The sequence below is a fragment of the Periplaneta americana genome, chromosome 16, assembly GCF_040183065.1.
Source record: "Periplaneta americana isolate PAMFEO1 chromosome 16, P.americana_PAMFEO1_priV1, whole genome shotgun sequence".
NCBI lineage: Eukaryota > Metazoa > Arthropoda > Insecta > Blattodea > Blattidae > Periplaneta > Periplaneta americana.
The window spans coordinates 34903245-34929605 of record NC_091132.1 but is presented as its reverse complement, the minus strand read 5'-3'; the positions used below and the strand labels follow the sequence as shown (position 1 = coordinate 34929605).

The 26361-nt window shown below is 35.2% G+C and overlaps 1 protein-coding gene across 6 annotated transcripts in view; it reads right to left on the bottom strand.

The window, feature by feature from the left end:
- Positions 1-26361, bottom strand: part of Obsc (Obscurin) — a 439567-nt gene that overhangs the window by 272354 nt on the left and 140852 nt on the right. For all 6 annotated transcript variants that reach the window (XM_069813004.1, XM_069813001.1, XM_069812999.1 and 3 more), the window contains one exon: positions 4221-4352. In XM_069813004.1, the coding sequence (XP_069669105.1) occupies positions 4221-4352 (132 nt within the window). The remainder of the gene's footprint in view (positions 1-4220; positions 4353-26361) is intronic.

The window sequence follows — 26361 nt, the reverse complement described above, 5'->3', positions numbered from 1 at the left end:
GCTCGTTTCATGGCCACAGCGGTGGACCAAGTTTACACTAATTTACTTTATCTAGTTATTTAAAAAAGCAAGATATCATATGAAATGTAAATTCTAATTATTTTATTTAATCTCATCTTTAAGTTTACATGTTATACCAGGATCGCTTTTATTTTTTCTGCATTGTTGTGCAGTATGTTATTCATATTTCTCCAAGTGGCGCCCTGAACACCTGCAGAGTTCTAACACATCAGTACAGGCTGTTACAAAAAACATTACAGTGCTTCCATTCCTCAAATGAGATATAGAAATTCTTATACATTCAGAAATTTAAAATAAATATTGTAGTCCAGACACATGATCTGGAGACATTAATTTGTTAATTTAAGGACAGAAACTTAATCATAAACAAAAGCAAGAAAAATCTTTTGAATTCATTATTTCCTAACGTTAATAGAAAAAAAAGAGTTTGGCCAAGTTTGGGGGGGCAGTGCCCCCTACCACCCCCCATAACTCCGCCTATGTTAAAGGTGTACTCTAAGCACCGTTTGTATCTTTCTCCGTTGAGCCTGGGTGAAAGAACATGAGGTCCCACCAGAACGTCACCAACAATTCCAGCCTAAACATATATATTTCTATGGTATAGGGTAAAGTTGCCTAATTCCGTGATATTCCTAATTTCGTGACACGGTTTTTTCACTGAATGTCTCGGGGTTGGGTATCTTGCTAGGAAGTTCATCGATGTATCAAAATTAGGCGAAAGATATAATCTTTCGAGAAAGATGTCTGGCGCTATAGTCGAACGGCGAAGCTTTGACTGACATTTAATTTTAACCACTTCCCTTATTATCCCGAGTTAACTCGGGTTGCTAACATGTGTCAAAATTTATTAATCCGAGTTAACTCGTTTGAGTCCCATTGTCTATTTCATAGTGATTTTTTAAGTATGTAAGAAAATTAGTGATGTACAGTGATTCTGCAATATTAAATGAACTCTTTACGAAAATAAAAAAATTTGACACTTTTTTTCACAAAACTGGTAAAATATATAGTAAGGGAAGAGGTTAAAAAAGTATCACGGGATTAGGAATATCACGGAAATAGGCAACTTTACCCTATAATTTTTGTGTCATAATGTATCACATCAATATAAGTAATGTAGTATAAAAAGAGCTATAGCAAGAAAATAAAGCGTTTCCGGACCAGCGTCCATATAACATTTATTCATCCACTCTATGAAAGGAATATGCTCCTAAAGTTTTGACATACATTTTAGTTACTCCCTGTAGATATGTAGATAATGAGTTATGAAAAGAATTGATATTTTGATTTTTACTCTCAATAAGAAAGTTGGATTGTCCACGATAGTGTCTTCTTAAGACAAAGAAAGGATCGTCGTTAACTGGAAGGAGAAACATTAAAACACATTCACAAGAATCGTCACGAAGAGCACAAGATGTCAATGAAAGTGTTCTATTTATTTTATTGCTCGAAATTACACTAAACGTCAATGATACATTACGACTCCAATAGACTTTATGTCGGTCAAAGTTGTGTGAAAGTTAACACAAAACCACCAATAGTTGTGATGTAACATAAAGGAGCACGACACTGTTAAATCTTTAGTAACGAGTGCTCCCACCTGTCGGATGTAAATCAGTATTGCAGTGCCAATCGTCATAGTTGCCAACTTCATAATAACAAAATCTGTCTGCCAAAATCGATTTCATTCATGAACTGAAACCTAATTGTCCATTACTGTGTACTGCCAAGTTTCATGAAGTACACTTGTAATTGAAACCCACAAAAAATAGTCAACAGAGCATCTTTCAATACTGTGAATTATTTTTAATTTATCTTTTAAATTTAGTGCCACATGCAATGTTTTCAATTGAATGCTTTTGAAATTGATACTGGTAATGAAAAACTATATCATATCAAAGGCACCCTTCAAAATGCCTTGCGCAAACACAATCACATGAGTTTGAGATCGAATTGGAAGTCGGATAGGAAACGGTGGACAAAAAGTAAGACTTCCTGGATCTCAAGATCTAACAGCTTTAGATTTTTTCTTTGGGAATAGATAAAGGACAATGTCTATAGAACTCCTGTAGTGGATTTGGTTCATTTGCTTTGGAGGATCATCGGTAGGCCTGCTTGTAGAACCGTCACACCAGGTATACTGAAAAAAACACCTGGCGGAAAACTAAATACCGTCTGGACATCTGCTGAGACACACAACGTGCACATATGAAGAGTTCTTGGTCACCATAAAAACTTGGTGAGTTCCTCTGTCTTTTGTAGTAAACGGCATTTGGATAAATTTGTTGGTTGCTGGGTCATAACAATTTTTAATAGTAGTGTTTACCACGAACAATCTATATTATACGACTTAAACATGTCAATTTTGATGCATATGCTCATTACCTGGGGGGAGAGAATCTCACATTGAATTATTGAATGAAATTCGTACTTACTTACTTATGGCTTTTAGAGAACCCGGAGGTTCAATGCAGCCCTCACATAAGCTCGCCATCGGTCCATATCCTGAACAAGATTAATCCATTCTCTATCATCATATCCCACCTCCCTCAAATCCATTTTAATATTATCCTCCCATCTACATCTCGGCCTCCTCAAAGGTCTTTTCCCTCCGGCCTCCCAAGTAAAACTCTATATGCATTTCTGGATTCGCCCATACGTGATACATACCCTGCCCATCTCAAACTTCTAGATTTAATGTTCCTAATTATGTCAGGTGAAGAATACAATGCGTGCAGTTCTGCGTTGTGTAACTTTCTCCATTCTCCCGTGACTTCATCTCTCTTAGCTCCAAATATTTTCCTAAGCACCTTATTTTCAAACATCCTTAACCTCTGTTTGTCTTTCAAAGTGAGAGTCCAAGTTTCACAATCATACAGAACAACTGGTAATATAACTGTCTAATAAATTCTAACTTTCAGATTTTTTAAGAGACTGAATGACAAAAGCTTCTCTACCGAATAAAAGCAGAAATTTCCCGTATTTATTCCATGTTTAATTTCTTCTGGATTGACATTTATATTTTTTACTTTTGCTCCGAGATATTTGAATTTTTCCATCTCTTCAAAAGATACATTTTTAATTTCTTTATTTCCATTTCGTACTATATTCTGGTCACGAGACATTTATTTGTTTATTTATTTTGTTAATAATTGTAACATAAAATATAATGTAAACAGAAAAACTTTAGCTCGCCCCTGAAAGAGTAGAACTCGTACTCAGGGGCGGACTCCTGAATTGAAATAAAGAAATATATAATACAAATTGTCTTATGTCTACTATGCAATAAGAACATATGGATTTAAGTTTACAATTTTTCAATTTTTATAAAATCCATACGTAACTTTTTACATTTAATACTAGAACTATTACAATTGACAAGATAAGGATATTTAAATATAAATTTGTTATATATTCTTGGGCCTTAAAGAATTCATACCTTTTGTTTCATAACTATGAGAATACAATTCAAAATTATTTCGATTTTTATGTATGAATTTTATTAATACAATATAATAAATTTGTCTTATTTTAAAAGCATTAAAGTCTAAAAACAATTTTTGAGATGGAAAATCAATTATTTTCTTCTGTAATAAATAAAGTGGACTAAAATTGGATTTAAATCTTATACTTCGTCTTTTCGGGATTTCATTCCAAACCTATTTCTTTACTTGCTTCAAGTACAATTTTCTAATCGTTTCTGGATTTTCGCCTAACATATTGACGTCATCCGTATAGACAAGCAGCTGATGTAACCCGTTCAATTCCAAACCCTCTCTGTTATACTGAACTTTCCTAATTGCATATTCTAGAGCAAAGTTAAAAAGTAAATGTGTTACTGCATCTCCTTGCTTTAGCCCTCAGTGAATTGGAAAAGCATCCGAAAGAGATTTTAGTATACGGACTCTGCTGTGACGTTTAACTGAGACACATTTTAATTAATCTATCTAGTTTCTTGGGAATACCAAATTCGTATGGTGTAAAATTATCCACAAAAGCCATTTAGTGAGGCAAAGAAGGTCGTCTTTGTTCGATATTTCCCAATGTGAGGGTACTGAAGAGTTATTCAACAGTTTAATTTATTCAATACCCTAAGTAAACACTTTGGTGTTAGAAAATCTGAGCATGCGCAGCAAGCCTAGGTTTGTCGATTTCCTCCACCGGCCGAAGATGACAATGATAAAAATACAGTCACTTGCCTGGCAGAAGGCTGCGGCTGTCTAGGGTCGGCATGCTTGCGACGGGGGCGTACGGATAACTTGTGGCGTGCGGCGGTGCTGTCTAGAAGACCTGGAACGTCCACATCCAGATCAGGGTCCAGCCTAATTCTCCTGCAACACAAAACATAACATCCAGTCAATGAGGTGGACATCACATATTCTGCCTTGCCTGAGTGCACTATTCACAGCCAGACAGCCCAGCGTTTCGTAAGGTCGTTACACTATAAATGAATGTGCATGTTTCAATATAGCCATGCCTATTAGAAACAGGTGAATGATGCACATCTACATTACATCAGAAATCTAGAAGAGGAGAAGAAAACATCACTCAAACACCTCAAGATTGCTTCAAACAACGTCGCTTCTCAAACTACTTGAAAACATCTCAGGGAACTTCTTAGGAACAGATGAATGATGCACATCTACATCACATCAGAAATCTAGAAGAAGAGGAGAAGAAAACCACTCAAACACCTCAAGATTGTTCCAAACAACGTCGCTCCACAAACTACTTGAAAACATATCAGGGAAGTTCTTAGGAACAGATGAATTATGCACATCTACATCACATCAGAAATCTAGAAGGGGAGAAGGAAACATCACTCAAACATCTCAAGATTGCTCCAAACAACGTCGCTTCTCAAACTACTTGAAAACATCTCAGGGAAGTTGTTAGGAACAGATGAATGATGCACATCTACATCACATCAGAAATCTAGAAGGGGAGAAGAAAACATCACTCAAACATCTCAAGATTGCTCCAAACAACGTCGCTTCTCAAACTACTTGAAAACATCTCAGGGAAGTTGTTAGGAACAGATGAATGATGCACATCTACATCACATCAGAAATCTAGAAGAGGAGAAGAAAACATCACTCAAACACCTCAAGATTGCTCCAAACAACGTCGCTTCTCAAACTACTTGAAAACATCTCAGGGAAGTTCTTAGAAAACAGTCTTTCGAATCATGGTGCCTGCTCCCACATAAAGGCAAAGGTGTTTGTAGGGAAAACTTGGCTAATTTCGTGACATGGCTAATTTTTTATATTTCTTTTTAAATTTACCACGAAATTATACCAGCGACAAATGTAACTTTGATGGTATAGCATAAATGACAGAAGATGTACTATAACATAGATTTTGTTCACTGCGCTCTTGCAGTGTCGTGAGCGGATTTTTTAGGAAATTACTTGAAGAGTTGTGAGATCTATAGCTTTGTACTTGTTAGTAAATACACTATGCGATTTTCTTTGTTAAAAGAAGAGTTTTTTGCTGTTTTGTGGCCCAAATTGTTTTCAATGGTAAATACTGACATTGTATACTTTTTGGTGAAAAATATATACCCATCAATGGACTGATTATATAACAGAGTCTTATCTTGGGAGGTTATTTTCTAGCGTTTTTCTCATTCCATAAGACCATTTTTTTTCTTTAAATTTTTTTATTCTCTAACAATACTCTCTAGTGGAAGATATATTAAATCCATGAAAGTAAAATATTTGTGTGCGTATTCATAGCATCTCTGATATATTTTGCATGTCAAGCATTTTTATATGGCAGATAATCGAATGAGGTTGTCAGAAGCAAAGGGGTGAAAGTGCACTTACGTTATTTTCCATAAAATGTGATTAAAAGTTACTAAGCATTCGTAAATTCCCTGAAGTATGTTAATGTGCCACGTGGTTAAAAGATATATCCCTTTACCACTGAAATTTTAAATGCTTTAGTCTATCCCGAATGCACTTAAATCATTTATCTAGAAATGTTAGTTATACCCCTTTGCTTCTAACCTTCTCAAATGTGAAAGAAATGCAATATAAATGATATGAAAGGGACAATTGATTGTGTTTTAAACAAATGAAAACTGCGCAGAGAAAGCTCGTCGTCTTTTTCTTGGCAAGTTCGACGAGAACCAGAAGGGACCAAAGCAACAGTCAATGAGAATAACTTTCCAGCCTCCCACGTGAGCTAAAGAGGTAGACAACGAAAGAACCAAACAAAGAAGATGTCTGCTTAAAGAAAAGCCTAATGATTTGTTGCGATCTTGCTCCGGAAATTTCGAGGACTGCAAGTTTGGTGAAGTCTAAATTTAATTTTATTTTATTTTACAATTTATATAATAATGTCCACAAAAATTTCAGTTCTGTGACGTCTCACAACTGAGAGTGATAGAACTGATAAAAGCCAATTTTCAATTTGTTATCCCTTAAATCTCAGTTGATTACTGGGTTTATTATAATGTTGAATAAGCATACCCTCATATCTCACTGTTGACATAAACCTACATAACATATTTTACTTATTTTACAGAATTTAACTGTACCAGAACAGACTGGTAATAAAGATACTCACCGGAAAACAATTACATATGTTTTTCTTCCTCTAATATAAAAATTACGAATCACCATTGGACTGCATACTCGTACACTGTGGCCCATACCAAAGAACTGAAGGCTGTTCTGGATTCCTACAGTCCTCCAGTGGATACTTATATCGCTTTTATTATGTGTCACAGAACTAACATTAACTATTAGGGACTGATTTAAATAATATTTAGAGCATTGAAGAAATAATTCAATGACTATCTTTTGTAATAAACTAATAAATGACAGGGGTATGCTAACATTTAATCCTATCAAGTATTGTGTTTCACTCTTTTAATTGCTAAATGACAATAAAAAATACTTTTGAAGATGTAGCCAGGGATACGTCACAGAACTATTTTCACACTCAGAGTTGCTGCTGAGGCATAATATGATTTAATTACAACTGTCCAAATAATAATTAAATTACAACATGATGGTTGTTACTGTTTTAGTAGATAAAATTCTATAATTCCAGTCAGTTGCGCAATAAATTTCAAGGACATGTTTTTAGCCAATTTCTTGATTTCTAGCTATAAGAATGCAGTGCAAAGTATTGGGAAGTAAGAATACTTGCTCGGAATGACCCACCGAGCAAGTACTTCAGGACCACACCTAGGTGGTCTTAGCCCTATATGGGTCACCAATGGCTTATTTATTCATTCATTATCCTATGTGTATGAATTCATCAGCCTATATTATATTTGTATTCTATAATTTTGGAATATATATTTTTTCATAAACTGTCCTACTTTATTTCACGTACGATATTATTCTACTCTATGTTAATATTATATTATATAATTTCATTGCAGCTGTAATTTTAATTTTAGTTCCTATTTTATTTTATTTTATATATTCCTCTTATATTAATATATTACATAATTTCACTGTAGCAGTAATTAGTTCCTATTTTATTTTATTTTCTGTATTCCTCTTATAGGCTATTAATAATATATCTGAACTGCGACCGAACACGAGCGCTGCTCATTCGGTCCTCAAATTTTGTTAATATTACTGTATTTTCTTTTTTATATTGATCGTATTATTTTATTTGTATTTCTATGTTGTAATTATATTCTGTATTCTGTATATTTAAATTTAAATAAATAAATAAACTTAAGTAAATAAATAAATATAAATAAATTATAAGAACCCATTCTCTCATAGAGATCTCCAGAAAAAAATGGTCATTTTTCGCCCACGGTAAATTTTGTATGTAGCACAAATTTTTTCTCTTATAGAAGAACGTTGATTTTTGTAACATAGTCATCGTCACCACCACTAATATTATCAACACCATAATAATCTAAACATTAGACCTTAGCGGCCTGTTACGGTCTCTGCCCATATCTTCCCGGATCTTCCTAAATTCTTTTTACATTTGTATGTTTATCTAAATTTTATTACGATGTATTTTACTGGGCTTCCATAATTAGCGTCATCAAGCAGGCAAAGGCTGCCATGAGGAAGAGTCAGAGAAACAAATCATTTCATTTTATTTCCATTTCGCTGTGATCCGAAGAACATTTGCCAGTGCATTAAGAATGCAAGATATGCTTTTGCTTCGGTTGCTAATTTCTTATTTCCACAGCATTAATCCTAGAAAACGAGGCTGGAATGTTTCCAGGGGCTTTATCTGCCATGTGCATGTATAAACAACACATTTTGAGCAGCTGAAGAAACGTTGCAGATAAAAAGCACATCGACCATTCACAAGGCCTTCCTGAAGCAGTTTTGTTAACAAAAATATTACTGAGTCTGCAGGGACTCGAACCTTGTTTCTTTAGGTCAGAGTGCGTCAGCAAATTGAGTTGGTGAAGTGAAACTCATTTCGATGAAACGACTATGGGAACAGGTACTAGTAATATAAAATTATATTCATATATTTTTAGTTGGTTATTTTATGACGCTTTATCAATTGCTATGATTACCTGGCGTCTGAGTGAGATGAAGGTGATAATATCGGAGAAATGAGTCCTGGGTTCAGCGCCGAAAGTTACCCAGAATTTGCTATTAATGGACTGAAGGAAAACACGGAAAAACCTCATCTAGGTAACTTGTCCCAACCAGGATTTGAACCGAGGCCCGCTCGTTTCACGATCAGGCATTCTAACCGTTACTCCACAGCGGTGGACTGATATTCATATTTTTCTCAAAATTTAAGTGTACCGTAATGCGTAGTGTTTCAGTTTTTCATGACAATAGGACGTTTATAAGCAGGCTTCGAGACTTCGGACCCAATAGAGCAGTTCAGTGGGAAATCCGCATAACGGCGTACTGAGTGGGTTCTTATAATTAATGAATAAATCAGCTATTGATAAAGCGTACAGTGGGTGGGGGTACTGTAGAATGAATGACAACAAATACGCAAAGGAAAATGCTCTGGATTTGAAGGTTCTGACGAATAATTTGGTTTTCATACAAACCTATTTTCAAACTGTGTCTGAAACTATTACGCGGTTAGAAAAGTCAGAGCAAGAGATGCTGGAAGCCCTCAAATTAATTGAGGACATGACACAGAGAATTAATGAGACACCAAGTACACCAGTTACTGAACGTGTAAAACAGTAGTGGAAATAAATTTTATGTAAAAATAACGGATATGGAACATTGTATAACATAAAAAACAAATTAGTGGACATAGAGTCACCCGAGAATAAAGGACTGTCTCTTAGAGACTGCGATGATGTTAGGTTTTTTCGTTTTGCACCTATCACATCATGCGACGTAGAGCGCAGCTTTCTACAGTACAAACTTTGGCAGATAACCGAAAAAGATTTACGTTTGAGACACTGAGAATGTATCTTGTAGTACATTGCAATTCGGTACTGTAACTGCACTTCCTAAAGACGACCAATAGGAGAAATGAAAAAATTAAAATTGCTACATGTTTACTTCCAACATTAACACGTGTGTAATTAAACACAAATGCTTATAAAAGACAGGAGAATAAATGTTTTCACATTCTTTTGACATTGTCATTGTGTAATGTATATTTACTTTCAGAATGTCCATGTGTGTGTTTCCCCATACTACCGTACTCTACTCTAAATAGCAACGTTGTTACCTCAACACATCTCTATCACCTGCAGCGAGTCAACAACCTATAGTGCATGCACAGTAAACTTATTGTATCGGGTCCAAAGTCTCGAAGCCTGTTTATAAGGAAAGATAGGAATTTACCCATAGAGACTACAAGGTTAGGTATGCATAGAGTGTTCGTTGCACGTAGGAGAAATATATCCCCATTCAATTGCTGCGATACAAAGCACATTTCAGTTGTAACCTCGCCATACCTCGGGCTTCAAGTCATTAATAACGTAACGATAGTCTGAGCACAACTAACCTAATATCCTCAAGTTGTGATATAAATTTATAAGAAATTTGTTTGTGGTTTGTCATCTGTAATTTTAAAGTCATAATATCTTGCTATTGAATACGTCTTGAATTTTTCCATGTTTAAGAAAGTTTATGTTAGCCCAAAGAAAATGAATTATCTAGTTTAAAAAAAAACTAATTTTTCCGACATATTTTAAGATAAGGATAGGCCTATAATTTTACAGTAATTTAAAGTGTATTTTCTCAACAGCCATATTGATTACTTCCCTGCGAATCTTGGTGCAGTTAATGAAGAACAAGGTGAACAGTATCATAAGGAAATTAAAGCAATGGAAACTCGCTATCAAGGCCATTGGGATGTGTGAATGATGGCCGATTATTGCTGATGTTTGAAAAGAGACACTAGTGATGAACACATCAGGGCTTCGAAAAAAAATAAAGTTTTCTTCTCAGTAAATGTGAACAGAGTTTTGAAATTCACAATTATTGAAACATATATCTCATATTTCAACATATTTATTTATTTAAGTCAAAATTAAACACACAGGAACAGTTTTGCCTCAGCTTTATGTCTTTAATAGTTACAATATTTCATTAAAATGTTAAGTACATTACTACATTTTATTTTGATACTGTTCAAAAACCTAGCCCGATAGAGTAAAACTGAAACCAGACTTGAATTTAGGGCATTCATGTTTTATATATATATATATATATATATATATATATATATATATATAGGTGGAAATATTAAAAAAGCACGAAAAAATTTTAGTCCAGTGTATTCAATAAATCTATACTAATAATAAATCTGTAGCCGAAATTTTTCTGGTAATTTTCGATTTTCCAAAAATAATTTGTCCTAACATATATAATTAACCAACCTGAAACCGAAAATCGCTTTTTTGAAATTTTTGTTTGTATGTCTGTCTGTCTGTCTGTCTGTATGTTTGTTACCTTTTCACGCGATAATGGCTGAACAGATTTCGATGAAAATTGGAATATAAATTAAGTTTGTTGTAACTTAGATTTTAGGCTATATGGCATTCAAAATACATTATTTAAAAGGGGGGTTATAAGGGGGCCTAAATTTAATAATCGAAATATCTCGCTTATTATTGATTTTTGTGAAAAATGTTACATAACAAAAGTTTCTTTAAAAATAATTTGCGATAAGGTTTATTCCTTAAAAATGTTGATAGGACTGATATTTAATGAGATAAATGAGTTTTAAAATTAAAATAACTGCCATCTAAGGCCGTGCAATGAATTAAAAAACAAATGACTTCGTCTCTAAGGGGCCTTGGACAGCAACAATCGAAAGCTATGAAAGATAGCCTACAGAGAATGTTTCTGTGTTTGTATGAAGTAATATCGGAAGCTAAATTAACCGATTTGTATAATTAATTATTAATTCACCATTGGAAAGTGTAGTTTCTCTAGATGGACATAATGCTATAATGTTATACAGTAACTTCTGATATAATATAATATAATATAATATAATATAATATATGTAATATAATATAATATAATATAATATAATATAATATAATATAATATAATGTGTAATATTACATAATATAATTTAAGTTATTTGAAGGGTTCAGAACCATAGTGGGCCAAGCGCCATTTACTGAATACGTAGAAAACAAGGGTTAAAATTAAGTTATTACCATAATTCAATGGAAACCTATAACAAGTAAAATAAAATATACGCATTAAATCTAAATGATGTCAATCTTCATTAAACTATGGTTGCATGTAATAAAAATTAAGAAACAGGTTAAAGGAATTGTCATTGCACCAAATGAGTGATCTCTGGACCAAAATGATCGCATTTTAATTATTTGGATGCAATTTAAATTAAGTAACATATTAAACGATTTATCCTTCTATCACATACGAATGTTCCCTGGATCAAACGTCCTATTTTAATTATGTAATTACTTTATATTTATTTCTAACGGGTGCAGCGGAGCGCACGGGTACGGCTAGTGTACAATAAATGTGTATCAAATGAACAACGAATGGAGACAAAGACAAATCAAAGGATATAAATATAAAAAATGCTCACAATATCTACTAGTCAATATGCTATCCCAACATTTTATCGACCATGAGGTCGAAAAGGCCAGTGGCCTAAGCTTTGAACTGAAAAACATGCAGGAAGAGTTTCTTTAAGCAACTGTTAAGAAAGAACCGCAGCACACTAGCACAGAAAGAAAGCAGGCTGTTCATGTTTTTCTGCACATGTTTGCCTCTTAATCTTGAATCCATTTGTATACAGTGAAATCCAGTTGCATTTGCACCGTTAACTTCTCTCCCGATTGTCCACACCTGTGGAGTAACGGTCAGCGCGTCTGGCCGCGAAACCAGGTGGCCCGGGTTCGAATCCCGGTGGGGGAAATTGCCTGGTTGAGGTTTTTTCCGGGGTTTTCCCTCAACCCAATACGAGTAAATGCTGGGTAACTTTCGGTGCTGGACCCCGGATTCATTTCACCGGCGTTATCACCTTCATTTCATTCAGACGCTAAATAACCTAGATGTTGATACAGTGTCGTAAAATAACCCAATAAAATAAATAAATTCTCCCGATTTTTCGTCCTTCTCCCTAACTGCATACGCAGACAATTCAAGGCTAGATTACAGAGTGTTCGCGTCCTAAGAAACTTGAATAATGTGCACTTTATCATACACGTGTTTGGAGTGGCTTCTCTCTCTCTCTCTCTCTCTCTCTCTCTCTCTCTCTCTCTCCGCCTGTGTCCGCCCGACGGTGTGTCTGTCCGTATTTTTGACAAAGACTGGCAACGCGCCTCTTGCACTGAGAGATAAGTTGTACAGGGACATCATTTTATTTTTACTTCAATTTTTATTGTATCTGAGTTTTTGAATGTACTTCACTCCCATTCCTTCTACTAATGAAGTTCAACCGTCTCCACACAGATACAAGACCGCATATAGTAGCCTTACGGTCATACTAAACAGTACGTTCCAAAAATATGTTCGCGTTTTCCAGTGACGAAAGAGCTTTCAATATTGAATCATTTTAGCACAGGTATTGTCGTCCATTTGCCTACGTCATATCCCGGTTTCCCCCACCAGTTTTATTCGCCAGTGGCTGGGCTGTCTTAGCTCTCTTCTGAAAACATTAATTTCTGTTAGGAATTGGATATCTACGTAATATCATACAACTGTTTAAAATAACTTAAATAAAAGGGCCTCGTTAAGTAATTAACTGTCACTTAATTACCTCCATTTCTACGACCCTACGACATAACCACTTGGACGGACAGTAGATAGTATGTCTGAGTAATTTTATCTTTTCGGATCGGGCAGAAGTGAAGATTGAATTTACAGTACAGTACGTAAGGTACTCTTTTATAGAGTAGGCACAGAATTATTTCAACATGAGTTACTAGTACGAAGAACGAAACTGGTAATTGGGATTAGATACAACAGTCTATAGTGCGATAATATGCACATTAGACCTGAAGCCTGTATCGAAATGAACGGCCATCATTTTAAAAAATGTTATTAAATATCCATATTATGATTATTTTTAAATTTAACTTCATTCTCTATATTGTACGCTAATGTGCTGTAGGCAGCATAATATACACTGCATAATGAATACGTCCGCATGGACAGCTCAGTTCGTGAGTAAAAACACTCGTTAATACTGTACTGTATTTTGATTAAACAAAAACCTAATGAAAATGATCAAACTCAAAAGCGCAATATTTCCTAGTTTACATAAATGGATGAACTACTTTTCTTCCCTCCTATACCTAGTAAAGTGATTTGTTTTTATATTACGCCAGTATCATCGAACTCCAGTCGTGGAAGGGGTAGCAAACGGCGTTCAGTCAGAGGTATAGGCAAGTTAATATTAAAAATGTTAGTAAAAATAAAATGATGTCCCTGTATTAGAAAAAGATGCAATATTTTTACAGAGACCTTCATTTCTCTTTATTGATTTCTTTTTTATTTCTGCCTCTGTCCGCCTCACGTCTGTCTATTTGTCTCTGGCAAAGTCTGGCAACTGCCTCTTCCACTTAGTGCCTTATGCAACGAAATTACGTGCCTTAAGTCGGATTATAAAATTAATTATTAAATATAAAACTGAGCCTAAGAGAAATGCAGCAAATATGTTCTTCTGTCTATAGGTAATCAGCACTGTTTGACAATAGCTATTCAGAGAATTCTCGTCAACGCAGAATTTAAAAGCTTTTTCTTCGGTATGGAATCACAAACATATTCAAATGAACCATTTTTGTTTACAATTTCTCATTTTCTCAAAAACATAATCATATCGCATTTTCAGACAATTCTCATTTTTTCGCGAATTCAAAAGTATTAAATTATTAATCTAGAACTCGTACAAAATGAAAATACTGAACGACATATGTATTGCAGACATTATGCATTTATCGCTAATGTGAAAAACCACTTACAGAATTAATCAGAAGTGAAGACACCTTTGAATTCTTTGACAATGTTAAAAGAGGGATTTTATGAAAAAATAAAAACACAGAATATGCACTAAACGATGCTGTTCAGTGGTCACTACTATGCAATTTAATTGTTTCTTTTAGGTATCTTTGATAACATTTATTTCGAAATGTTACAAATCAAACAAATGAGATTATTCAAGCTATTTTTGTAGCCTAATAATTACGCGTTCTTTTCCGGACATTTATTTATAAAAATATGGCTTTTGTTGCTGCATTTAGCTCGAGTTAGTCCTATTTAGTTTTGACACAAAATTTTCAACGTCTTAACATGGATTTAGAATTCTATTACCTTTTCACAACTAACAAGCAAACATTCTGATGGGGAGGATAAAAATGTTTTTTTTTCTTTCACCAAGTTAATAATGCCAAAAAGAAGTGCTTATACAAATTTTGGCCAATCGATCACAGTTACGAAGGCAGTAAAAAAAAGTTCGTCAGGGGCCGTTAACAGAACGAAAACATAACTTCATTGGAAAAATTTATGAGAACAGACACCGCAATTGTTGAGCTATTTTTCAAAACATTTCCAACCGGAATTGAGACATTTGCCATACCATGGAATGGACAGAGAGGTGCAGACGGCTGTCAAACGCTGGTTCCGATCCCAGGCGGCTGACTTCTACGACACAAGGATACAAAAATTGATCCCATAGTATGACAGAAGTTTCAATTCCAGTGGGGAGATATGTTGACAAATAGCATCTGTTTCAATAAAGCTTTCCATGCAATTGTGCTTTTTTTCTGTAAACGGCCCCAGGGAAAATCACTTTCTGGACGGCCTCGTAATTGCGGTCAAGTAGCCAAAATTTGTATAAGCAATTATTTTGACGATATTAACATGATGGAAGAAAAAAAATAACTTTTTTATCTGCTCCCATCAGAACGTTGAGTAGTATTTCTCCATTACTAAAGCTCCATGGAAAATGTAATTAGATCGGTTCCAAGGAGGATAAAAAAAGTTTTAATAGACCAAAATCCGCAGAACACGATATAAATACTATGATGGTTTCACGAGAAATTCAGGAAATTAATGAAAATTTCAAATGTAGAACATGCAGATGGAAAGATGTTGCGACACAGCTGCAAATGAACTAATTAACAGTATGGCATCTTCTCAGAAGACACTCAAAACAGTTTTCTTACATAAAAAATTAAAAAAGAAAGTTAATGAAAAATAAATATTACTTTACAAATAATAGCGGTGTATTCACATGATTTTTTTTTTTGTAGATGCTGTACAGAGCATGAAAGAATGACTCAACAACAAACAAAATAGCGATCATAATTATTTAATTTTGTATTATACTTACTTTTATATAAGTCAAACTCTTTTGTGAATTAATTTTTTATATAAAGTCAGTTATGTAGACCAGAGACAGAGCCGTTGCCCAAGGTGCACCATAGGGGATGGTCTACGCTAACCCCGCTATGAGATGAGATGAGATGAGAGATGAGATACGATAGATGAGATATGAGAGATGAGATATGAGAAATGATATGAGAGATGAGATGAGATGAGAGATGAGATGAAATGATGAGATGAGAGATGAGATGAGATGAAATGATGAGATGAGAGATGGGATGAAATATGAGATGAGATGAGAGATGAGATGAGATTAGATGAGGGATGAGATGAGATGAGGCGAGGCGAGGCGAGATGAGATGAGAGATGAGATGAGATTAGATGAGGGATGAGATGAGATGAGGCGAGGCGAGGCGAGGCGAGATGAGAGATGAGATGAGAGATGAGATGAGATGAGAGATGAGATGAGATTAGATGAGGGATGAGATGAGATGAGGCGAGACGAGATGAGATGAGAGATGAGATGAGAGATGAGATGAGAGATGAGATGAGAAATGAGATGAGAGATGAGATGAGAGATGAGATGAGATGAGAGATGAGATGAGATTAGATGAGGGATGAGATGAGATGAGGCGAGGCGAGGCGAGGCGAGGCGAGGCGAGACGAGACGAGACGAGACGAGATGAGATGAGAGATGAGATGAGATGAGATGATGAGATGAGGTGAGATGAGATGAGATGAGATGAGATGAGATGAGATGAGATGAGATGAGATGAGATGATGAGATGAGATGAGATGAGAGATGAAATGAGATTAGATGAGGGATGAGATGAGATGAGATGAGATGAGGCGAGGCGAGGCGAGACGAGACGAGACGAGACGAGATGAGATGAGATGAGATGAGATGAGACGAGATGAGGGATGAGATGAGATGAGATGAGATGAGGGATGAGATGAGATGAGGTGAGATGAGATGAGATGAGATGAGATGAGATGAGATGAGATGAGGGATGAGATGAGATGCGATGAGGGATGAGATGAGATGAGATGAGATGAGATGAGATGAGATGAGATGAGATGAGATGAGATGAGGGATGAGATGAGATGAGATGAGATGAGGGATAAGATTAGATGAGATGAGATGAGATGAGATGAGATGAGATGAGATGAGATGAGATGAGATGAGATGAGATGAGGGATGAGATGAGATGAGGCGAGGCGAGGCGAGGCGAGGCGAGGCGAGGCGAGGCGAGGCGAGGCGAGACGAGACGAGACGAGACGAGACGAGACGAGACGAGACGAGACGAGACGAGACGAGATGAGATGAGATGAGATGAGATGAGATGAGATGAGATGAGATGAGATGAGATGAGATGATGTTTGGATGCCACAGGAGAACAAGCCCTTCCAGAGAAAACGCCTGTGTTACCCGGACCACGGGTTTGCTCAATACAAGTTATAAGTCGCCGGGCATATTGAGAATTAAATCAATTACTTTCCAAAAACACGCTATGAAATATTTAATATAAAACCATTTTTATCTCGAAGAGGAAGCAAAAACAAGCAAAATTGTGTTAAATATTTTTGTTTGAACTATTTCAAAGAATACAATAAATCCAGACGTTTGAGATGGGCATGGCATGTAGCACGTATGGGCGAATCCAGAAATGTATATAGTGTGTTAGTTGGGAGGCCGGAGGGAAAAAGACCTTTGGGGAGGCCGAGATGTAGATGGGAAGATAATATTAAAATAGATTTGAGGGAGGTGGCTTATGATGACAGAGACTAGATTAATCTCACAGTCTACTATATACAGTCAAGAAGCTTGAGTTTTGAGGGTGCTAGAAACAATAGACTGTGACAGTACTATTTTGCATTGCCTGTAATGAGGCGATATTAGCAATACTAGTGGTGAGCAACTACCTAATGTTTGCATATTTACTACGTATTGAGCTTCGCGACTGTATATACTAGACTGTGTTAATCTTTCTCAGGATAGGGACCAATGGCGGGCTTATGTGAGGACGGCAATGAACCTCCGGGTTCCTTAAAAGCCAACCCAGTAAGTAAGTAAGTAAATAAGTATTTCAAAGAATAAAATCCTGAAATTAATGACATTATTTACGGTTCACATTGTGTTAAATCACTCATAGTGAAGTTCAGAGTTCGACCTTCACGTCTTACTATTCTCGGACGTTTGTTGTATTTTTACGTTCATATTTTCTACAAGGAAATCCGGTAAATAGCCTGCAACATATTCGTTTCAAACCCCTTCATTGTCACGAACTCACATTTATGATCTCACTTTACCGACATCTGCAATTGAAGGTGTTTTTAAATAAAATAAACAGGAATTGAATCTACACTATCGTTCCTGATCATGGCAAATGAAAATGCCTGTGATGAAGAGGTTGCTGCTATTGCCTCGTTGAGTGACAGGCCGTCCTAACAAATCAGCTGTGTTGCTGTGTCATTGCACTTCAAGGGAGTTCATCCTGGGAAATTTTCCCGACGAAAAAGTTCGCCGTTGCCAGGCAATGCAGCCTAAACCAACGATCGCTACCGAGACCGAAATAGCCGAGACAAGTTCAATAAACCACACACATTCAGTGCACATGGCTCCACAGCTGATTCCTTGCAATTCCGCACACAGAAAACGTCCTCGGTGGTCAAGTGATTAGTATACTTCCTGAGAGTCCGACGTTCGCCGGTTAAAATTATACTGACTAATTTTCCTATATCGCATCATCAATACTTCTTCGCCTATCTTTAATTTCTTTTCCTCAGATCACAGCCTGAGTATTCGTTATAAAAATGACCCTTTATTTTCTATGCCTTGCCCTAAAAGAGCTCACTATTCTTCCTCTTTCACAGCATCAGCATTTCTTTCCCTCAGGAACTGTCGAGCGATATTCCAATTTAAAAGTAAATGATTTAAACACGTGACCAGTACTAAGCCATATAACTCATAGCTTCAAGTTTAATTTTCCCATTACTTTATTCTATCGTAATTGTTATATGTACATTCTCCTCTCTCTCTCTTTTTCTTTTCCTTTTTTTATTATCTTGATATATTACCTAATCATTTGTATTTGTATGCCATTCAGTACGACTTTGCTAATCAAAATTTTATGTCTTGTAACCCACATGTATTTTCCTATTAGTATATTAACTGTATACTATGTCTCAAGTGAATTAATCGTCGAATTTATCTCGAGCATTTTAGGTCTTATAAATTGTGTGTGTGTGCGTGCGTGTGTGTGTGTGCTCCCCTTATGTTATGTAAGTGATTATGATTATGTGTAATTTTCTACTTTATTTTATATTGTCCCTATATTATGTAAGCGATCTTGACTATTTGTAATTTTATATTATGTAACTGATCTTAACTACTTGTAATTTTACTATATTTTATGTAATTTCTAAGGTATCATCTTTTGTGTTGTTTTGTAATCTAATTTTGTATTTCATGCATATTATTCAAACCTGGTTGATTGGAAGAGAAGTTCTTATGGCCTTAACTCTGCCAGGCAAAATAAAACTACTACTGCTACTACTACTGCTACTACTACTACTACTACTACTACTACTACTACTACTACTACTACTACTACTACTACTACTACGACATTTATCATTGAAATTATAAATATACATTATAATCCTGCAAATTGTTAGTATAAATTTTACTCATTTTCTGAAAATGTCTACTTTCTTCCTCATTAATGTTTAATTCTCCTTTCTGTGAATGTGTGTATACATGTAATTTTCCTCAATATTGTATAGTTATACCACAGTCTAGTATATATAGTCACGAAGCTCAATACGTAATAAATATACATCCATAGATAGTTGCTAACCACTAGGATCGCTACTATCGCCTCATTACAGACAATGCGAAATAGTACCGGCACAGTCTATTGTTTCTAGCACCCTCACAACTCAAACTTCGCGACTGTATATACTAGACTGTGGTTATACGTTACATTTGAATTTGTAATTCTTGTAATTTGTAATATTGGTTCACTTATCACTTGCATATTTATTGAGTGTAACTTCTAAGCCTTATATTATTTTGTAATTTATTACTTAGAATGTTTGTATTATTTTACTCAACTTGTGCTTGTATGACTATATCAATTTTTTAGTGTTCTTTAAATATTAGTCTGTAATCATTAACTTGTATTACTGCAAAATGTTTCAGCTTTTTTTGTTTCTAGCTAAGTGGAAGAGAAGGCTTGATGATCTTATCTTCACCATGAATAAATAAATATTATTATTATTATTATTATTATTATTATTATTATTATATTAATAATGCCAAAACAAGTGCTTATACAAATTTTGTCCACTCGAACTCAACTATGAGGGCTGTGATGAAAGTAAGTTTTCCCTAGGGCCATTTACAGAAAGAAAACATAATTTCATGGAAACATTTGTCGAAACAGATATAGCAATTGCAAACAAGCAAACATTCTGATGTGGGCAGATAAAAAAGTTAAATTTTTTTTCTTTCACCAAGTTATTAGGCCTAATGTGAAAAGAAGTGCTTATACAAATTTTGACCACTGAACCGCAATTACGACGGCCGTAAGAAAATAAGTTTGACAGGGGCCGTTAACAGAAAGAAAACACAATTTCATTGGAAAAATGTATTGGAACAGACACGGCAATTGTTGAGTTATGTTTCAACATATTCACTACCGGAATTGAGACATTTATCATATGGGATCGATAGAGAGGTACAGACAGCTGATCCCAGGCAGCTGACTTCTACGGCACAAGGATACAAAAATTGATCCCATGGCATGACAAATGTCTCAATTCCAGTAGAAGACGTGTTGACAAATAGCGCAAGAATTGCTGTATGTGTTTCAATAAATTTTTCCATGCAATTTGTGTTTTTTGTAAACGGCCCCAGGGAAAATGACTTTCTGGACGGCCTCATAATTGCGGTCGAGTGGCCAAAATTTGTATAACTACTTCTTTTGACATTATTAATACGGTGAAAGAAAAAAAATTAACTTTTGTATCTGCTCCCATCAGAATGTTTGCTTGTGAGCTATTTTTTAACATATTCTCCACCGGAATTGAGACATGTCATACCATGGGATCAACTTTTGTATTATTGTGTCGTAGAAGTCTGCCGCCTGGGACCGTAATCAGGCCGTCTACACCTCTCTGTTGGACCTGGGCATTTCGTCATTATTAATTCACATATCATCATCATCCATACCATAATTGGGTTAAGTTCATGGCACGGCCGTTCGGCTACCCAATCATTCACAGAATAGGAGTGGTAAGCACAATAAGTCTCATTGAAAGTGAAAGCCTTCAGGTCCCTTGAATTCAACGCCATTTTCGATGTAATTACGACGTTCGCATTAAAAGTCGATATTGTCATGGTATCGTACGTTTGAAGAAAGTGGATCTGTTAACATGCCACACATTGGTGGCCGTAAGCGTGTTTCTGAAACCTAATCTGCTGTTAGTGCTGATCTGACAGAGACAATTCATTGGTGACTATCCGTAAAGAAGGCCTTGCCACACACATCTTGTCAACTTTATCTGAAAATGTTCAAACCAACTTCATACCTATACACCAGGGCATTCGAAAAGCAATGGCAACATAGTTACTGTTTCACGGTAAATTTATTTAGGTTACTTTTGACATTACATACTTCAAATATAGTCTCCTGCCATGTCAACAATACCTTGCCAAATTCTTGGAAGACGGCGGACTCCATCAGCAGCAGCATTTTTGTATATCTCTCTCACTGATCAATCTAAAGCTTTTCGGAAGTCAACTCTTGATTGAAAGCGAATGTCTCGCTTCCACTCAACTTACAATAGTTCAGTATGACAAGACTTCTCTCTCAAAGACTTCTTGCAATGCCCTAAAACACTGAGTTGCATGTTTTACTCTTGCAACTTGGATTTTTATTTAGAGCTGTATTGTTTACCACAAAACAAAAAGAGCCACTGTATTTACCAAATATGACTACTTCGAGACTTTCAATATTATACATTTATGAAACAGACGCTGCTCTATTACGAAGCACAAGATTTCAATTGTCACCGCTAGGAGCACTGATTTACAGCATCGTTGCCATTACTTCTCGAATACCCTAGTATCTGCGGAAAATACTGCATTTTGAAGCGTAAACAAATAATAAAATATGGAGATACGTTAAAAAATTATACTGAAACATTTTTTTTTTCCAATTTGGACAAACTCCACAAATACTTCACCATTACAACGAAATGTATAAATAATTTTGTACCTATATAATAAGTAACTTCTATTAGAAAATGTTTTTTTCCGCCTAAAGTAACTTCATCGCTTCATTTGTTCATTCCAGATAATACAAAAAAATCTCGAATGAAATTATTGATTTTGTCTTGGACTGGATCGCAAATGTGTATTTTTTATTTCAGGTAAAGACCAGTTAATTGTTACTGAAATAGTAACTTCTATTAGAAAAATGTTTTTTTCCGCCGAAAGTAACTTCATCGCTTCATTTGTTCATTCCAGATAATACAAAAAAAATCTCGAATGAAATTATTGTTGATTTAGTCTTGATTGGATTGCAAATGTGTATTTTTTATTTCAGGTAAAGACACGTTAATTTTTACTGAAATAGTAACTTCTATTAGAATAATGTATTTTTCCGCCGAAAGTAACTTCGTAACTTCTATTAGAAAAATGTTTTTTTTTTTCCGCCGTAAGTAACTTCATCGCTTCCTTTGTTCATTCCAGATAATACAAAAAAAGTCTCGAATGAAATTGTTGATTTTATCTTGGACTGAATCGCAAATGTGTGTTTTTTTATTTCAGGTAAAGACCCGTTAATTTTTACTGAAATTATTTTATTTTGCATGAAGAATTGTCTAATATATAAACAGTAAATACTAGTATTAACGAAATCCATAAAGTACTTTATGCTCGACCATGCCGAAATGTAGTAATTATACACCTGGTAGCAGTCCTTTAATGCATGTCATTAAAGTACACCTACTCATTAAAGTACAGGCCTTCAGCCAATGATAACTCAGCTTACATGTGTTCAGCCAATGAGAAGTCAGCTTTGTACCGTTATAAAACCGCAAGTATCGATTATTCTCGGATATGCATTCGAAAGAGAATTAGCGAAAAGTCACGGAGGCTGAAATCCAATACTGTCGCAGAAGGTTATGTTCTGTTACTATAATAATTAGCGTTAATTGTAAATAATATTCAAATAAATTCAATTTGTCATCTCGTTTTTCAATGTCGAATTCAATAATCAAAGTTATACCACGTTTAACGGGATTACACAAGGTCAATGACATTATTGTTCCTCGGAAAAATCAATACTTTCGCGTCTGTGCACATCTCACAATTCACGACCTAGAACAAGGTCACTTCCGATCTTGTCAGATACAAATAAAATGTATGCATCTGAATACCGGTAATTTCAAATTAGAAATATGGTCGAGCATAAAAAGTCGTATGAAACTCGCCTATAATGGTAATTAAGAAGCTCGTATGAAAATTATGAAACTCGCTTGCGCTCGTTTCATAAACATCCATACTCGCTTTCTTAATGACTATCATTATAGGCTCGTTGCATAATGTACTATTAGAAGAAATTACTGTACATAAATAAACAGGCAGACGTTATACCGGAACCACATTTTCGTCCCAGTATCATGGACACCAAAACGTACCACAACGAAATATGATGATTTGAAATTTTCCGAAGTAGGCCTGCCTGTTGATTTTTTTTTTTTCGCAAACGTTTGCATGTATGTATATCTAGTGGAATCCCATTGTCACATCAGCTTAAAGTCAGTCAAGAGCACAATTAAAAATAAATTGGTCGTATCTGTGTGATTCACAATTCCACTGATGTGTGACATCTTGCTAATGCACAACACACTTCTGCTTGGCCGTTTTCCATTCCGCAAGGTCACGCCGTTAAGACGTCTCTTGTCACATAGGCCTACATCTCTTGTTTCTGCATCAGTGCACTCTCTCTCTCTTTTCTTTCAGATTCTCCCAGAGACTTAAAGGTGTGCAGTTGTTGATATTCAACAGTTTCACGTTCTCCGCTATCAAGTTACTCTGTTACAGAGTTTCTTAAAATTCTCATTCAGTAAAATAAAACCGCGTCCAGAAAAAAAAAAAGAAAGGATTGACGTTTGTTACTGCAGTGCTGACAATTCTCACGTAAACATAACCCCAAGGTATTTTCAACATCGTTAATAATAGCAGTAACAGAAATAGCGACAGTGGCAGTTAGCAGTAGTAGTAAAATGGTAATAACAGACTTGTTTGCATCCCAGCTGTGATCTCTGAAAGGAGTGTAAGGTAGAGGTTAGTGAAGGAAGGAATGTAGACTAGAAGTCATTGATTGCATTGCTTGCGAAAATTGGAGATAGATTAAGTATTACAGAACATAAGACCTCTTTTCTTCGTGTTTTTCTCTACCTTCATTTTACCTTAAAGAGTTCAAGAGATTCAGAATACAGAACACTCATAGTAATAGCAGTAATAACAATATTAACCACAACTCGGGCTTAGCATCACTGCTATGGTCTTCCAACCAGGCGACCAGGGTACATTTCCCGATCAGATCGTGATGGTATATCACAAAGCAGACGTTACAGAAGGGTTTTCTCGGGGTACACTCATTTCCTTCTACCATTCCACCAACACTGTCCTCCTCCCATTTCATCTATGATTTGCAATAGTTAAGGGAAGATCAAATGCTCTATCCCGAAATGAGCCAATTTTCAATTTCTTTATTTAATGACCCATTATCTCAGAAACTACTGAAGATATCACGACATTTTTACAAAGTGAAAATACGAGGTATCTAAACAAACTGACGTAGATTTTTTTATCAATAAATATAAGTTATAAAACAGATTTTAATTGTTTAATTAATGTTGATATTTTGTTATTTTTATGCAAATTTCTCATTTTCTCCTAAACTATTATCGGTATATTATAGAAAGATTAAATTTTTAAACACATAGGAATATAATATATGGTGATTACTTTCACATGTTAATATTGAACGAAGTTTCTAATACCTAGTTGACTAGTTTCAGCTTTGGAGCCATCTTCAGAACTGGAGAGGTCCTTGCGTCTTCCTGTATATTCATTTGGTCTCCTGGGGTGCGTTTGTGTTGTGTGGTGTGAAGTCAAATAGTGTATTTGTGTCTTGAAATTCAATTGTGTTGAGGATTTGTTGTGGGTGTGTTTTTTGTTTTGTATCTGTACATTTCGTATTGTCCTAGTGCAGCGGTGACCAAACCGGATGTTGTGATTACATTGTGTAATCACAGACATTCAAACGGGTACGAGGAGTTTCCTGTACTTTTCGATTGCAGCGATATTTTACTACTTAATTAACTTATTATTCCCAGAACATGAATTTTACTAGCAATCGAAAAGTATTGGGAATAAACTTGAATAAGGAACAAAAAAATAGTTTCCTTCCCAGGCAGGATTCGAACCACGAAAGTCTTAGTTACCAGTCTATCGTGCTCTGGAGTGAACAAGGCTCTGAAATCAGCTACAAGGATCGGTCCGGTTTTTTTGCCACTACTGTACATTGCTGTGTGTGTTTCATTCGCGTACTGAAGGCAAGCAGTGGCGGTATCATGTCGCTCTACATACTCTGTCTCTACAAGCAGTAAGAGGTGGTTTCGTAAAGAATGAGAAAGAGAACTTTTTTGTTGTTCTGTCGGACAAAATGTAATATGTTTACTTTGCTCAGCGGTTCAATTAGGAGTATACAGAAACATTAATTGCCACGCTTAATAATGTATTATTATTATTATTATTATTATTATTATTATTATTATTATTATTATTATTATTATTATTACTGACCACTAAGCATGTGTTTCTATAATTCTTCTGTACATGCAAGAATATTGATATTTTTAGAGCTTCCCCCTAGAAGGATAAAATTCTTGGGTTTTTATCTCAATTTTAATCTCCTTAATATTTAAATAAGGGTAACTAGTTATTAGCTATTAATTTAATAATAATAATATTGTAGAAAAACTGATTCAATATTATATGCCAATATTATCAATATTATGTTAAACGCCAGGAATTGATAATCATGTCTTAAATCATAGCCAGGAAGAGAAAGAATATGAGATACCGTAAATAAATGTAGCGAAGTCAGCTACCTAATGGGGTTTGAAATATCTCGTGCTCTAAAGCCTTTTAACAAAACAGAATTTCTAAAAACAGTAATGATTAAAATAGCTTAAATAACTTGTCCATAAGAAGTTTTTTAATTTTGAAAAACTACGAATTTCTCGACCAATCATCGAGAGAAGAATTTAGAAAATTCCTGATTATTTTCAAGAGGAAGGTTAAAAAAGAGTAAGAAAAATCGTATATTATTCACTGGCTCTTGATGACATCAGTAACATTACTGATACAGCAAAACTTGAGATTTTTATCCGTGGGATTGCTCAAGATGTTAGTACAGGAACCACCACTGGTTGTAGTTTTCATGCCAAGTACCTTTCCTCCGTCTCCTTACTTCATAGGCTGTCTGTCGTATGTAATCACTGCAGCTCG